The following is a 13,319-nucleotide window of genomic DNA, read 5'->3' as shown; positions in this document are numbered from 1 at the left end:
GATCTCTTCCAGTTCATATAAAATTTACAAATTGTGCTAGGCGTAAAGACAACTTCATTGTACCTGGTTTCATACATTCAACACAATACAAAGTAAACATTAAACTCTATTAATTATCTTTAGAAATCTCTTGTTATGTTAGAATGAACAAGTAAGTACTACTATTAATCATACAGCAAACGATACCAAAGGATTATTTCGCCAAACCAAAACACATCTAAATACGGCGAGGTACTATTCTCCACCAAGTACATTATATAAAACAATGTATGAGAGAGAAGACAGAATATAAAAGGATCTACGATGTTTTTGTAATAAAATTTTCTTTCAATAAACATTTAAAGATATTCCTTATTACTTAAAGTGTCTTTATCTGCCTTGTCCTAGTTCTTTCTCTTTTTTAGTTGTAGGCAACTAAAAACATAGGGCTTCAATACTGGTGATTACCTTTCGTGAATATCAAATATTCACAAGAACATACAAACAATTAAAGACCAAAGACAAAAATGTTTGCAACTTTACTACTCACGCATCAATTCTTATAATTATAGATATACCACATTGACATGACAGCTAATCTTTCATTCCAACCGCTGTTATCGGCTGAAGAAATTCCACTCCCTTTCGCTAAGACTCTCTCGCTTAGCAACAGCTGAAACCTCATTGGCTCAACGCGTGGGTGTATCGAGGGTTATGAGCTTTAGTTCGCATTTTCGCCACGGGTCAAGACATTTTGGCAGCACTATAAAAAGATACATTTTTGCCGAAAGAAATAAAAATGGGTAAAAAACTTTGTTTTTGGCTGTCATGATACATCTTTCGAATGCCTTAGTTTCAGAGAGTAACCACGATTACTCAGTTACCGAAAAGAAAGTATAAAGAAGTGAAGGAATATCTTCTTTTACGAAAATAAGCTCACATTTCATGTGATTATTATTTTTTGGAAATCTGCAAATCACAATTTTAGTAATGACTTACATTTTGCTTGTTTTAAATATCTTACCACAAAAGCACAATACTTTTTTTTACTACTGTCCTGATATATATATATATATATATATATATATATATATATATATATATATATATATAAACAAGCGCAAGGCCAATCTGAAGATAGCCACACTGGATCGAATTTATGACTTACAATTAAATCTATCATGGGAGAGCAAACTTTAAACGTTGAAGAAAACACGTCACTTCAATAAAATGTTGATAACTAATGGTTGAGGGAGCCAACTGTCATGACGAAGATTAATGATCTGAGTTTTATGTTTTCACGCAACACAAGATTTACACAGAATGGGACAAACTATTAAAGTGGGTTATGAAAAATAACCGGAGTTCGCAGTTGTCGGGTGCACAGATCATCATGCACGATAAATAGGCCGTGTTTCATCACACTATCTCGTCCCAAAGAGACTGGATTATAGGATCACGCTCCCAACAAACATTACTGGTGAATTTGTACAATTAAATGATTTTAACAACTTGTGACAAACTACTGTATCACACACAAACTTAAGAAATTCTCGTACCTTAGAACACCAAAAAAGACGTAAGACCTAGGTACGTATTGACTATTTGTTTCAAAGCATTTATCATCATCTTCTCGGGGCTTCTAAAAGAAAAAAAGTTGCTTCCAACATAAAAGACATCAAATATGAAATTCTTCTGCATGTCCATTCTACATACAATGAGTGTAAAATATGATAGTAAGAGTTTCTTCTCTTCCTATTTTAAGTGTAACGAAAACCCTTTGGTATGTATTTCCATTTAAATGTTTACTATTTGTAAACAGTATCACAAATAGAGAATACTTAATTAACGATCTTAATCTGTGAATTGATGATATTGCAATTATTTGAACTATATGAACCCTCAAGAAGTACTTACTATGTAAAATGAATTTGTAAATAGATACAATTCATCAAGTTGTGACTTCTATAGAATTCAATCTTTTTATTTTCTCTCTTCTAGAATCAGACATTTGAAATCGATAAACACCTGAAGATCAAACTGCGATTGCTTACGTTAAAAAGAAATTAATGTAGCAGAAATTTTTCTTTGGGTACACTGAGGAAGAAGTGAAGAGAGTCTCAAAAGTGTACGCACATTTTATATCTTTTGGATGTTTTAAGGTAAGAGAGGTTTCTATTTACAATTAGTGGATATGATTTTTATATCAACTAGTAATCATTACATACAGTTCCCGGCAAAACTGCAGTCTTCTTTATCAATAAGTGAAATGAACTAACCAACTTGAGTAATTGTTTTTCCAGAGATACGGTCAATATAACAGAGGAAAAGAATACTTTTCCCTGGCGACTGTGTAAAATATAATATGCTACTTTAAAAGTTGATGACGTTCCGGGTCACAATTTACAAACTTTCAGGTCAATACCTAATGTTAAAAAAAAAGCAACTTTATTTTCCCCGACCAGGGAGCTCCTCAACTACTATGCATGGTGTGTGTATGTAGAGAAGTTTTGCAAAACAAACTGATGTATTTTCTAAAATACCTTCTATCAAATAACTAGGCAAACTATTGCTGTGGCAAAATAAAGGTTTAACAGGGTTCCTACAGGTTTTGAGCAAAAAAAATATTCCCTGACTTTCCATGACTCTCCATAGAAATTCCCTGACTACAAGAAATTTCTACGCAATCGGCCTCCTCCTCTCCCTACAACCGACCGTTCCTCACCAACGTAGTAATTTTCTTTTGATATGATGATTGATTACTATTGTTATGCATATTTATTACATATTCAACATAACTGTTATACGTATTCCATATTAATTAAATTTTGACTATATTAAGGCCGGCAATGAATATCGCAATATCGTAACTATGCATAAAGAATTTAAAACAACAGTGTTCAGTATCTTGATGAAATTTTTAATCAGCACCACCGTTTTCGATACAGTGAAGCTGTTTTCTTCTTCAGCTCTTCAAATTCCGCATCAATTACACACTGTTTATCCTTATTATTTTGACGTAACATTTACTTTCTTCTAATTCCTTGAGTCTTGCATCCAATGTCCTTTTCACAGATTTCTTCTAGTCTTGTTCATTCTTCTCTACCTTTCTCTGGTCCAGATATTCTTGACAGCGTCTAGGTGCATTTGAAACAACACAGCATTCTGTTTGAGATCTCGGCACTCTGTACTATACCTAGGTCTAGGATACTGCCATACGCTTGACGCTGTGCCACAACTGTTTTCTCCAGCATGTTCTCTAACAAAGACTTATTTCTAAAAAATACTTCGACACTTGCGTTGAGGTGAAAGACAATCTTGCAGATTTTATAACATGCTATAACTATTTGACATCCTCCTTGTTCATGAGAAAGTTCATGAAGGAAATATTCAGTCCCTCACCGCAAGATTGAAAGATTTCCTCAGGCTTCTTTATTCCCAGATTACAGAATAAAGACTACTGCTTCTTCATCTTTTCAGTTACTACATGAAGGATGTTGGCATTGTGCATTACATTTAGGAGTTTAGTCTCTTCTGTCCAGTCTGAATAATGTCAGGACTCAAAAATTACAAAGTTCTTATGGCTTTGTGCTTTAGAGGACTTTCTTGCAGTATCATTGAGAAAACATAGTACGAGAAAGTTTCTCCTTCTCCTGTGCTTGAAAGAACGAAAAAAAAAAAAAAAAAAAAACATATCTCAAGGCGGTATCAAATAGGAATCCAAATATGGAAATGTACATTTTTCTAAAAGAAAATTCCTAAATAGATGTGCTACTATGATTTAGAAAACTCTACAACAATCATGCAAAAAGTATTTTTCTAGTCTTTTTCACTTTTTCTTTACAAAACAGTTGCTCAATTTACCTCATTTTTCCATGACCTAAGACCTATTTCCTTGATTTTCACTGAAAAAAGAAAAAAAACTTTCCTGACTTTCCAGTCCATACTGTAGGAACCCTGTTTAGAACAATGGGTTCTGAGAAGAAACAGTAGGTACTTCTCACTTTTCTGACTTTCAGGACTTTTTACGAGTAGGCTTAAATCCCACTTCTCTAGGCTTTCCTTTCCAGGTCGGTGGGAACTCTTTGTATGCATTCATTTAAATCAATCGTGGTGGAACAGTTAAGTATCTTCATTGGAACCTAAGTATGATTATAGGTTACTTACCATTACATTAAGAATACTCGAGATCGATTAACAGCGTAAACAGTAAACCAAAATATATGGAAAACTGAACAATAACTTCTTTCAGTTTGGTTATTTTAAATGACTGACATCAATTTCCACGCAATGAAGTGAGCCTACTGTTGTCGGGTATGAGAAATTACCGACTTTAGTTAGCTCTCTCGACTTTGAAAAAGTTATTTCAAGGTAGCCACGAAAACTGGCTTCAAAAATCTCATCATGTCGTGGAATGAGGTGAATTTGCGGCGAAACGACTTAAATGAATTTAAACTTTTGGTAAATGTATTTATATTTAATAACTTCAGAAGGGTTTAGTAACATCAAACCTGTATCAAGCCCAAAAATCACATTTTTACATAGGGGATCATATTGTATAAAATCATACTGATTTAAACATCGGATGAAAAACGCGCACTGCATTTAGTAACAGATCAAATTATAAAATATGACAAAGTTTTCCTTTCATCCATATATGTTGGGAGTTGTAAATGTAATGTAGCTTGGAATATTACATTGAGGGAAGAAAGTGGGTTCATTCAAGGTACTAGCCACTTTTGTATCATAAGGAAGGTTCTAATATTAATTGCCGAGGCTAGGGCGTAGGGTCAAAGAATATGAAAATCAAATATATGTCATTTAGAGGTTATATTTATGGTGAAGGTAGGACGCAGTGTTTGATACTTCCATAAAGTAGAATTGAAAGATCGTTATATAGTTTATTTCGCACACCTTTTTGGAAGTTTAGTACTACTTCCTGGAGGGTTTGATTCGCTGTAAGGTTAATGGGAAATAAATTAGATGTGAAGCAAAAGTGATATAAGTTTTATTTGGTTTAACGTTATTTTGTAACATTACGTTGAACAGAGGTGCCATGTGCAAATTGAAGTTAATTGCTATAGCATGGAATGGTTTTAATTTATCTGCTCATGGTCACCGCATCTTGGTTTATATAAACTGAATTAGTAATAACACTGGTTTCCCTAAGAAACTTGAAATATCAACAGGATTGGTGACCTTTTAAGAAGAAAGGAAACTAAATACTCGAATTTTCTTTTTAACATTGTGAGTAACTTTATTCTCATAAGATGTTTTGAGCTTGGAAGTACATCAGATACGAAACAAGTCGTAAAGAAGTCTACATTTCGGTACTTTCCTCAAGATTCTTGGTTTCCATTTGTAAAAGGTAATTTACCGTTTTATAAATACCCTAGAAAACATTACATTCTGTCAGGATCATGCATTTTATTTCATTTAATACTATGATTAACAGGGAAGAATATTTGTAACTGACTAGTCATATTTACTATGATGTCATTTAACTGAAATTACAAAAAGAAAATGATCATGTCTATGATTGCAATATAAAAAAGGTTTGTTTTGATTGTATTACTCGTTGTGTTAGAGGTGGGAGTAGTACCACCTATCTTGTTTTAAAAGCTCTATTCACATTAAGCTCACAGGAGTGGCATGAAAATCAAAAATACTCACCTTTGGTTAGTAAATTCTATCTATAGAAGTTTATAACTTAATCTAACTTTGTAGATAAACTACTGAACTATCTTTTTTTGGTTTTAAAAAAATCATCTTTCTAGCACAGCAAATCGATCTACAAAATTAATCATCATAAGTAATTCCAAGATTCCAGCACTCGCCATATTTTGGGTGTACGAGGGTTTTTCAACAACTTTTTCATTCCACCATTCTTCATAATGAACCTCTTTCTATTTCATGCCCCTTCTTTCCACATTCTTTTGCACTTTACTCTTCTATCTTTTCCTTTGTCTTCCTGTCATTTTTACATGTAAAACTTATTTTATTTTTTGTATACGTCCATATGGCCATAGTCAAGATTTTTCTACACTTTCTCGGTCCAACTTGGTTTATCATATTGGTATTAATTTAATTTTTTGTTCCACTTTTATTGTCGTATCAAAACTTTTCTTTCGCACGTCATCTCCCTTGCTTGGATTCTGTTCCATTTTCTTTCCGTGACTGTGTTTCAATAGAATAGTTGTAAGCATAAAGTACGAATTTACAGCAGCAGCATTTTAACTTTTCTGTTCCGATATCTATAAAAAATTTTACACTTCGGCAAGTCTTCTTCCTCTTTGCTGTGGGCTTCCGTTAAATTCTTTCCTTGTTAGCTCTTGTAGTCACCTCTGGCCTCAAGCTTGGTGATTTCCGCTACGTCCAATCCTTTCCCTCATGTTGTTCCTTGTTAGTGTTTGTTTCTTCAAACGAACAGTTTCACTTTTCTCTTGGCTATAGAAGTCATATTATAGTCCGCGTCACCCAAATTGGCGTGTGGCATCAGCTAATAAGCTCGCAGCGCCCTGTTACTAACCCTTCAGGGAGGAATCTGATCATTCATAATTGATTTTGTTTATGTTTGCGAACAATTATTAATAATTAGATTCCTTCTTGAAGGTGTAGTAACAGGGCACTGCGAGCTTATTGGCTGTCACACGTCAATTCGGGTGACGTGGACTATAGTTGGTTGCATTATAGTTCAGCATCCCTTTTCATCATTGAGGTTATGCGAGACGTGGACCTATAGTTTAAGGTGGGACCCGAAACACAGTAATTCGTTCAATGCTCTCCCACCAGGCAATGACACTGAGTACCGTAAAAACACAGTACGTGTACTGAGAGCTCACTTCGAAATATTTGCTTAGTCTATGTTGTTTATTGTTGAAGTTTCGTGTTCTTTTTCAGCACTGTTACTATACGCGACATGGAACTATTTCGAATTATCCTAATGCGTTCAATGTCTTTTTACCGGGAATCGAACCCATAGTTACGTTCACCGTGCATGAAGCGTTTTGGTTCCTCATATCGTTTCCAGGACTCCCACTCTCTTTCCCAAAAAAATTTCCAGGACAAATCACCAATTTTCCAGGACTTCGACACAGGAAAGTATAATAGGATTGCAACTGCAGGTTCAAAACTCACAACAGTAAAATGAAAAGTACAGTAGCTTATGTAGTAAATATTAACGCAAGCAAGTACAGTATTAATGCACAAAGCGAAGTGTAATGTGATTTTCTTTTTCTTTCTTTTGTCGCTTCCCAACTCCCATTATACGGTAGCCACCCGATCCACCCATATCCAGCACATGTATTTTAATTCTTTCTACATGATATTTTAATTGTGCACCGAACAAATTTACAAACGACAAAAATCTGTTTTTCGTACATGACATCTTCATTGTGTGACAGTGTGATAGATATAATTAGGGAAAAAAGGAATTAATTATATCATCAGTTTTTCAACTGAGTATGGAGTTGTGGGATTTCCTCTTTATAGATATTGTAATATCCTATGTGATGTTGTAAACAAATAATTCCACATGTCAGTGTTTACAAACACCACCACGTTGTTCGGCAAGAAGATTTCACACCAGATGGATCACTTGCAGACGAGGGCTTCTAGCCCCTCCCACGGAGCAGCAGCGCCAACGCCACCCAAGGAACCCTATAAATTGGATGCACAAAGGCAATTCAGTACCAGTTTTCTAGTGACCCTCCTCTAGTCTGCTACGGGACTTTAGGAGTAACCTAACCCCAGGTCTCTAGTCTGCTACGGGACTACGCCTATCTTATCTCCTGGCTTAGCCTGTTACGGGGCTCTGTCTGAGAATCCTAATCCCAGCCGCTTAGCCTGCTACGGGGCTCTGTTGGTCACTTAACCCGCCTTTGCTTGCCACGGAGCATTGGTTCCTTAATTCCCCTCTGCTTAGCCTGCTACGGGGCTCTGTAGAGATGCTGTCTGCGACCTTACGGCCGAAAGACAACCTATAACTAACCCTGTATATTAGAGAAAGTATTAGTGTAGTATTTTGTAAAAATACTTTTATAGTGGAGAAGTTTTATAATAAAACTGGTAGTGGGAGATCGATTCCGGACACTCTTTTTATTAATGCTCTACCTATACTTATATGGGACAAAACTTTACAATATAATCTCTTTCTTCTTTAGCGAAGTTGTTCTACGGATAGCATTTGACTTTGTCAATAAAGTAAAGCAAGACTGCTGCTCTGCTTCATGTGCAAGCTGGTTTGCTTCAGTCTCCAAAGCTTTACGTTTCCATGAATTTCCTTTTCTTTTTCTGTAGCTGCTGTACTTTTCACTTATCTCTTTCCTCTTGTTCTATACTTGACTTTATCTTTCAACAGTCCTTATTTTCTTCAGCTTTGCCATATAGCGCTACCTTGCATGAAAGACATGATGCAGCATTTCTTTCGTGATGTTGATTGAAGTAAGGTCTTTATGAGAAATGTTATCATACACCAATCTCAAACCGACCAATCATTTCTCCTTCATATTTTTAACGAGATCTTTATTTATGCTGTAGCCTCGTTCGACAGCAGCCTGCCCATGGGACAAAACCATGATTAACAACAATATATAATTTTCTTTATGATGAACAACAAATCTTTAAATTCTTCCGAACCATCCAACAGTTTGGTGTAAAAACATTCTACCTTTTAATAAAATCCTAATTTAAACAACTCAGGAAAACTTAAAAGTTTCTTTGGTTTAGCAAGGAATTGAGTTTCACCTAGATATGACCTTGTCACAAATAGCATTTATATGAAATTTTACTGAAGAGTAAGTACTGTTGTGAAAATAGACTGATTATAGAGGATTGCTATTGGAGGATAGTGCTGGTGAAGAAAGTGGTCCAAGAATAGGTTGACAGACTAGTGGATGAAAGAAGAGAAGGTCTCTCAGCCAACCAAACTGTTAGGAGAAAGAAAGCCCACCAACCACCCACATACCCATGATCATGACAAATTATTATTCAACACAAAAACAGGAATAGCAAACAAAAATTGCAATCAATTAAAATCTTCATTACAATTATGAAAAATCTGACATTCAGTATTTCAAGGACAGAAATGCATTTTCAAGGACATTTCCACGATGTTTCCAGGACAAAATCAATTCAAAGACATTTCCAGGATTTCCAGGACGAGTGGAAACTCTGAACCGTTTCTTCTTCCATTCTAATCTACTGAAGTCCTTCCCTAAGGTACTCTCTGTTTTCTCTAGTAGCTGTACGAACCTTGACCACTTTATTCAAAATTCGTTTTACTCACCTATTCCAATGCAAATATTATTTAATTGTTGATCCTCCTTTCATAAACCGTGATTTCCGTTGCTCATGTTCTGTTCAATTACCTTAAATTAATCGCTACAAAATTCCTTGACTTCACGAAATGTTGTCGTTACCTTGTGAATTTTATTTTACAGCAGTTGTATTTCTTACTTCCTATCTTGGCACGATTTCTTCTCCTCTCTAATTGTCTGATATCCTTCTTTGTCTGATATGCACTAATTACCCTGTAGACACACTGAATCGTATCATTTCTATCGCTGGTTCATATGATGCGGAGCACTGCCTGTTTTTACTATTCAGCCTTTACTTTTTCAAAAGAACTGTAATTTCTTTGTGCTGGTATTTGTTTTGGCTTCCTGCTATTACTTCATGAAATTTTGTTTATCGATTTCCTAAAAATTTCTGCTTTATGCCTTCTAGTTGCACATCATTCTGTCTTTAATTTATTGTGTTGGTCTTTGCTTCTTTGTATTCTACTTTTTTAATTTTTTTTTTTTTTCATTTAATATCTCTTTCGAAATTCGGATTGAATTCAATCTGCTAACCAAAGGTGAAATTATGGTTATTTTAAAAAGACAGCGATATATATATTCTGTAAACAGAACACCAAAATAAGATGATTTATTAAGGGGGGAGGGAGGCAAAATTTTCATTACTTTCTTTAGACACAACCATAGCGATTTTATGCACCCTCATACCGTTGTGTTTGGCAGTATATTGAATGATGAAACGTCATATTTTAGAATATATTAAAAAAGAAGTTCTATAATCTATAATTCATCTAGATTTGTTAAACATGGTACTAAGAAAATAACTGCAGGAAGGAAAGAAACTATGGACTAGATATTTTGGCCATTGTGATACTTCAGGCGTTGTTTCTGTATTACGTAGCCCTGAACAGATTTAAGGGAAACATTTTGGTGAATACGTACAGTAAACTTTAATTGTAAATTACAACAATTTAGCCAAAAACACTAACACATTCAATGTCGATAAGAAAGGTAATCAGATCACTATAATATATTATACAATCAAGTACAAAGAAAGTGATTAGTATTAATTATTTAGTAGATAGATGTTATCAAGGACTATTGTTAGTCTAATAATATAGATTACTGTCCCATAGAGATTCGAATCTCGTAATAAAAGGTTACGTTTGTGAATATTCCCTAAGACTGAACTGGTTTAAGTCTAGATACGAATTCTACCTATTGAAAAAAACATTTAGGGATCATTCAGCAAGTAACATAGCACGGTATTTAGTTTGAACGCCTTACCATGTTTATTGTATATATTTTCCTCTCAATTCACTATTAATTTCCCATTTCATTCCATTCAAGAAAGAACTATGTTTGTAAGTTGGAAGATTCATTAGCATGGTGCGTTGTCATATGTCGATTTAAATTACCCTTCCTCGCAAATGATCTTCTGCAATACGTACAACGGAAAGGCCTTACCTTACCACTGTGTGTTCGCATGTGTAATTTTAGGTCAGCGCTTGTTAAACATGATTCTTTACAAATATTACATAAGAAAGGTTTCTCACCTTTATGTGTCCGCATATGTATTTGTAAGTAACAGCTAGAAGTATATGCTTTCGAACATATTTTGCAAAATAGTAGTTCATCTCCCGTACGCCTCTTCATATGGTTTAATATGTACTCCTGGGACAAAAATGTATCGCCACAAAGTTGGCATATATAAGAACTGTTAGTCATTTGTTCCTGTGTTTCCAGGTGACTAGACTGCTGAAATTCCTGTTCAGTATGGTTATCTCCTCTCTCCTTTGCACGCTGCTTTGAGAGACCTTTCCTTGATTTCTTAGGTTTATGAACTCTACTCTCCGAAGGAACCATTTCAACGTTAGATCGATATTCATGTGGAGGTAATAGAAACAAATGAATGGGCTCATCATTAACTTCTGGTGCTCCAGTCTGACAATGGCCTCCCATATTATGCAGTTCAGGGTTTCCATAATCTAATTCAGTTACATTATCACGTGTATCGCCTTTATCCTGAAACACAGATACCATTGTGTGAAAACACTTTTGTAACTCACAATCTCCGTATTGACTTTTCTCCTGGTTTGTTTCACTTTTAACTTCAGGTGGCTTACCATCAATGTCCTTCGGTACACTACACTCAACAACGCCTAGTAAATCTTGTTCACACTGTTTCATCTCACCGACAACATTCATAGGGCACTGCAACATCTCATTCGTAATCTGACCTTCCTTATCTGCTTTTACAGACATGACATTCAACAATTTTTCAGGATCCTTTGACGCACCTTCTGGACCACTTTGAAACAAACTAACCAATTGGCGAATTACATCAACTGTCATATCCAGAGACCTCTCATCAACACATCTACCTTCCTCCTTCAATGAGGAGCGGAGGTATTCAAGATCCAACTTTTGATTACAATGCTGAAAAATTCAGAAATTTGTATAATCTTTTTATTCACACAGACAGTGAAAATAATATAATTCTAATTGAATATTTTTTTCTTCATACTTATTACCTGGATACCAGAAAACATATTTAAAGATTAATAACTTTAATGAGTAACACAAACAAGAACTACTTATGCTCCGTCCGAAAGAATGAACTTGTTCTTCAATCTATCATACACTACAAAAAATCCCATTTTACTCTACTTAATGAATGGCATTACGTGCGAAATTTACAATAATGCTAAAGTTCATATACTTTACTTCGGAAATCTAAGTAACTGGCTGCTGAAATTTTAACTTGTACTTGAATTTAAATAAATTTGCTGGGTACCTGAACGACGCATACTAAATTACGATAGTTTTTACAAAGTAAAGTACACAGAAAACTCTCTTCATACTGCACATGTCAAGTTACTTGAAATGAATGAAACTGTATGAATTATTAAGAAACAAGGTAAAGGAAAATATAGATAAACTAGCCCAAGGACATGAAACGGGGCTCTAAGATAAAAAAAAATATATTTCTTATTACAAAACGTAATTCAGCTATGATTTGCAAAATCGTTCTATACAGCCATGAACACAGAAAAGCCCAGTACTTTTCCAAAGGTTAGTCAGAAATGGAAAGGAGATGAAGACGTAAAAGAAAAAACGCGCTCAAGTGTAAGGGTCACCATACTGGAATGCAGTCACATGACGGAAGCTTCTCACCCTACAGACTGATACTGAGGTTCTCATCATTTACTGAAAATTCAAAATGAAACCTATCTGAACTCCCCCGGGTTTGTCTCACTACTCTTGTCATCGACAATTCTATATTCTTCCATTATCTTTTTTGCCTCCGTCTCCTCACACGCCTAGTAGGTAGTGTGCGTGCTATTGATGTATGGAGTCTCAGGTTCGATTTCCGGTGAGACAGCTTTAAAGTTTGAACACATTACAGTGGTTTGGATTCCACTTTATACTGTAGCTCTACGTCTCATGTAGCCCCAGAGATGAAAACTCACCGAATCTTGTAGCAAAGAACACTCAACACCTCTTCGCCTTCTAATCTCCGCTTGTAGCGTTACCGAACATACTCGAATCACACAATTAATTAACAGATGAAAAATCCAACCAGGGGCTTCTGACGATCTTATTTCTTCCCCTACGCAGCACAAAGAATCTCAAACACTACGAAATCTTCCACTACAATTTCTCACTCTGACCGAAGAGAAAGTTTATCTTATGGCTTATCTTTTTGCAAAATCAATCAAGTTCAACTTTATATTGACTTCCTTTGCCATAAGGTGACAATACTACTGGTTTACCAACCAGAATATCTAACAGTACAGCCTACAATGAGATCTATTCCAATATACAGACATTCCTTCAACCTCTCTTCTAAGAGCTAGTCTGCCCTGGAACTTTCATTCAAAAGAGTTTACTAATTCCAATTTCCTGAATATTCTTAGAGTACACCATAAAACTACACCTACCAAAAGCAGAGCAACCTGGGCGTTATGTTCTCATCCTACCATTACAATCCGCCCTGTAGATATGAGCCCCCCAAAATTGTCATTAACTACTTATACTGTC

At 35.2% G+C, this 13,319-nt stretch overlaps 1 protein-coding gene across 4 annotated transcripts in view; it reads right to left on the bottom strand.

Annotated features, from left to right (window-relative positions):
- Window positions 1-3,730: 3,730 nt before the first annotated feature.
- The window catches only part of LOC145691874 (uncharacterized), a 37,189-nt gene continuing 27,600 nt past the window's right edge, over window positions 3,731-13,319 (bottom strand). For all 4 annotated transcript variants that reach the window (XM_081767192.1, XM_081767187.1, XM_081767201.1 and 1 more), the window contains one exon: window positions 3,731-11,714. In XM_081767192.1, coding sequence (XP_081623318.1) covers window positions 10,632-11,714 — 1,083 coding nt within the window. In that variant the 3' untranslated portion in view covers window positions 3,731-10,631. The remainder of the gene's footprint in view (window positions 11,715-13,319) is intronic.

This window comes from Thermobia domestica, chromosome 1 (assembly GCF_964235325.1).
Source record: "Thermobia domestica chromosome 1, izTheDome1.hap1.1, whole genome shotgun sequence".
Lineage (NCBI taxonomy): Eukaryota > Metazoa > Arthropoda > Insecta > Zygentoma > Lepismatidae > Thermobia > Thermobia domestica.
This window is presented reverse-complemented; position numbering and strand designations above follow the sequence as displayed.